General features: G+C 55.4%; 1 protein-coding gene across 1 annotated transcript; it reads right to left on the bottom strand.

Annotated features, from left to right (window-relative positions):
• Positions 1-317: 317 nt before the first annotated feature.
• SDRG_11786 (TKL protein kinase) lies at positions 318-1,968 on the bottom strand. The gene is made up of 5 exons (XM_008617839.1): positions 1,900-1,968; positions 1,689-1,852; positions 943-1,639; positions 769-885; positions 318-711 (listed from the first exon to the last, which is right to left on the bottom strand). Exons 1-5 carry the CDS (start codon positions 1,933-1,935, stop codon positions 382-384), a joined length of 1,344 nt encoding a protein of 447 aa, XP_008616061.1. The 5' UTR covers positions 1,936-1,968; the 3' UTR covers positions 318-381.
• Between the last annotated feature and the right edge of the window lie 93 nt (positions 1,969-2,061).

Raw genomic sequence — 2,061 nt, 5'->3', positions numbered from 1 at the left:
ATTGAGCCGCGGATGGCACCCGATGCTTTAAGCTTCGAGGTATCAAGTCATCAAGAATGTCGAGCGTCCCAGTCGCGAGTCGGATCATAAACCCGGTGAATCCATAATGCTATGAACTAACGCAAATTGGTACAGCATCACTCTTCTCTAATGCAATCAAACTGCTACCTCCGAGCCTACAGTATATTGTCCTGCATCATTGGAAACCCAGTTGCAGGTCGGCTTGTGCCTAGGGCTAGGGTAGGTGTAGGGTAAATCGAGCTCGTCGATGGAAGAGATAGCATGTGCTCGCTGCGTTTGTGTACTACATAACACATTTGGACTGTATACAAATATTAAAAAATGCATTTAGTCGCTCAATCGATCGATGGATCACGAGACTTACGCCTTGGACGCTTGCTCGATGCGTCGCAGTAGAATGCGCAGCTTTTCTTGGTCGTCCGGAAGCTCATCGTCGCATTCGTCGCAGATCGTGGCCGTCATACTGTGAAGCGTGTCGCAGCAGACGCAGACAAGACCGTCGTCGATCTCGAATCCGTTCTTCTTGGCGACCGCAAGCCGCTTGAGAAGGACCTTGAGCTTGGACGCCACAGGAGCTAACGACCCGGCGCAGGCCTCGCAGTGTGACTCGAGCAGAGAGTTGGAGGCGCGGCAGAGCTGACACACGACGCGCGTACTCACGAGCATCGAGTTGGACCACGACGAGTACGTCTACAATGGCGATATGATGGAGAAGTCTCAACATAAGAGTTGTGTTGATGAGCTCACCGTCGAGCCAGTGGATGTTCCAGGGGTGACGGACGACGTCACCGAGTCGCTGCTGAGGGTCGAGCCCGTGCGACTGAGTAGCTTGTCGGAGCGGTGGAGGTTCTCGGGTGTTGACATCTACAAAGAGAGTAGGGTGCATGACCTTCTCATGCCGTCAGAAGCGACGTAGGCTACCGCGGTGGAGCGCGTCTTGCGGTCCAAGGGCTCGGTCTCTGGCTCCCGCGCCGACGCTTCTTTGCTGCGACCGAGCAGTTTTTGGAGGGAGGTCACTAGCATCTGCGCCGACGGACGCTGCGTCGGGTCAAACGACAGACATTGCTCTGCGAGGTGACGCAGCCAAAGCGGACAGTTCACGCTCATTGTCGGGCGGAGGTTGCCGAGACGCACTTGGTCCATGATACCCCAGTACCCAAGATCCTTGACATCGTGGTACGGTAGCTGGAGCGTGTCCAGCTCGGTCAAAATGACGCCAAATGCGTAGATATCGGCGGCAAAGCTGTAGTTGCTGTCCGACGTAAAGACCTCGGGGGCGGTCCAGTACGGTGTGCCCTTGCCTGTCGTCATGTTCGACTCGTTCTCGCGGGCGATCCCGAGGTCGGCGAGCTTGATGTAGTTGGTCGAAGAGAGGAGGACGTTGTGGCTCTTGAGGTCCCGGTGAAGAAGACCGTTGTGGTGCAGATCGGCAAGAGCATTCGCAAGCACCCACGCCACTTCAAGGGAAGAGACATCAACCTTGGTGGCCCGGCCAAGTCGCTTGGCGTCGAGGTAGCTCCGAAGATCGCCGGCGTCCATGTACTCCAGGACAAGCTTGGGACTCAATGTGCCGGCGCCCGAGACCGCGAGCAGCTGCAGCACATACGGCGAATTGCACCTAAATCCATCAATGATGAGGAAATAAGAAAATATCAGAAAAGACATACATCTGCATAGTCCCCATCTCGTAAACCAATGCTTGGGCAGACGATGCGTTGGCAGCCGTCTTGACGGCGACGGATCGGTCGTTGTAGATGCCCTTGTACACGGCCCCGTAGCCGCCGACGCCCAATGGACTAGAAATGTCCATCTCAATCTCCGTCTCTGACACCTAACGACGTCATTTGTCAGAATTTTATCCAACCCGAGGACACGGACTTCAGGAATCGCACTGTGCGCAGCGACGTGAAGCATCGTCGCCAGACGTCGATGGCCTCTTTGGATGGCGAGAATCACCGGTGTCACACCCGCCTATGAAAAAACAAAGTTGTCGTTGGTACTTTCGATCGCTGGTGCGGGTTACCGAGTTGCAGACGTCCA

This window comes from Saprolegnia diclina (assembly GCF_000281045.1).
Source record: "Saprolegnia diclina VS20 unplaced genomic scaffold supercont1.44, whole genome shotgun sequence".
Taxonomy (NCBI): domain Eukaryota; phylum Oomycota; class Saprolegniomycetes; order Saprolegniales; family Saprolegniaceae; genus Saprolegnia; species Saprolegnia diclina.
This window is presented reverse-complemented; position numbering and strand designations above follow the sequence as displayed.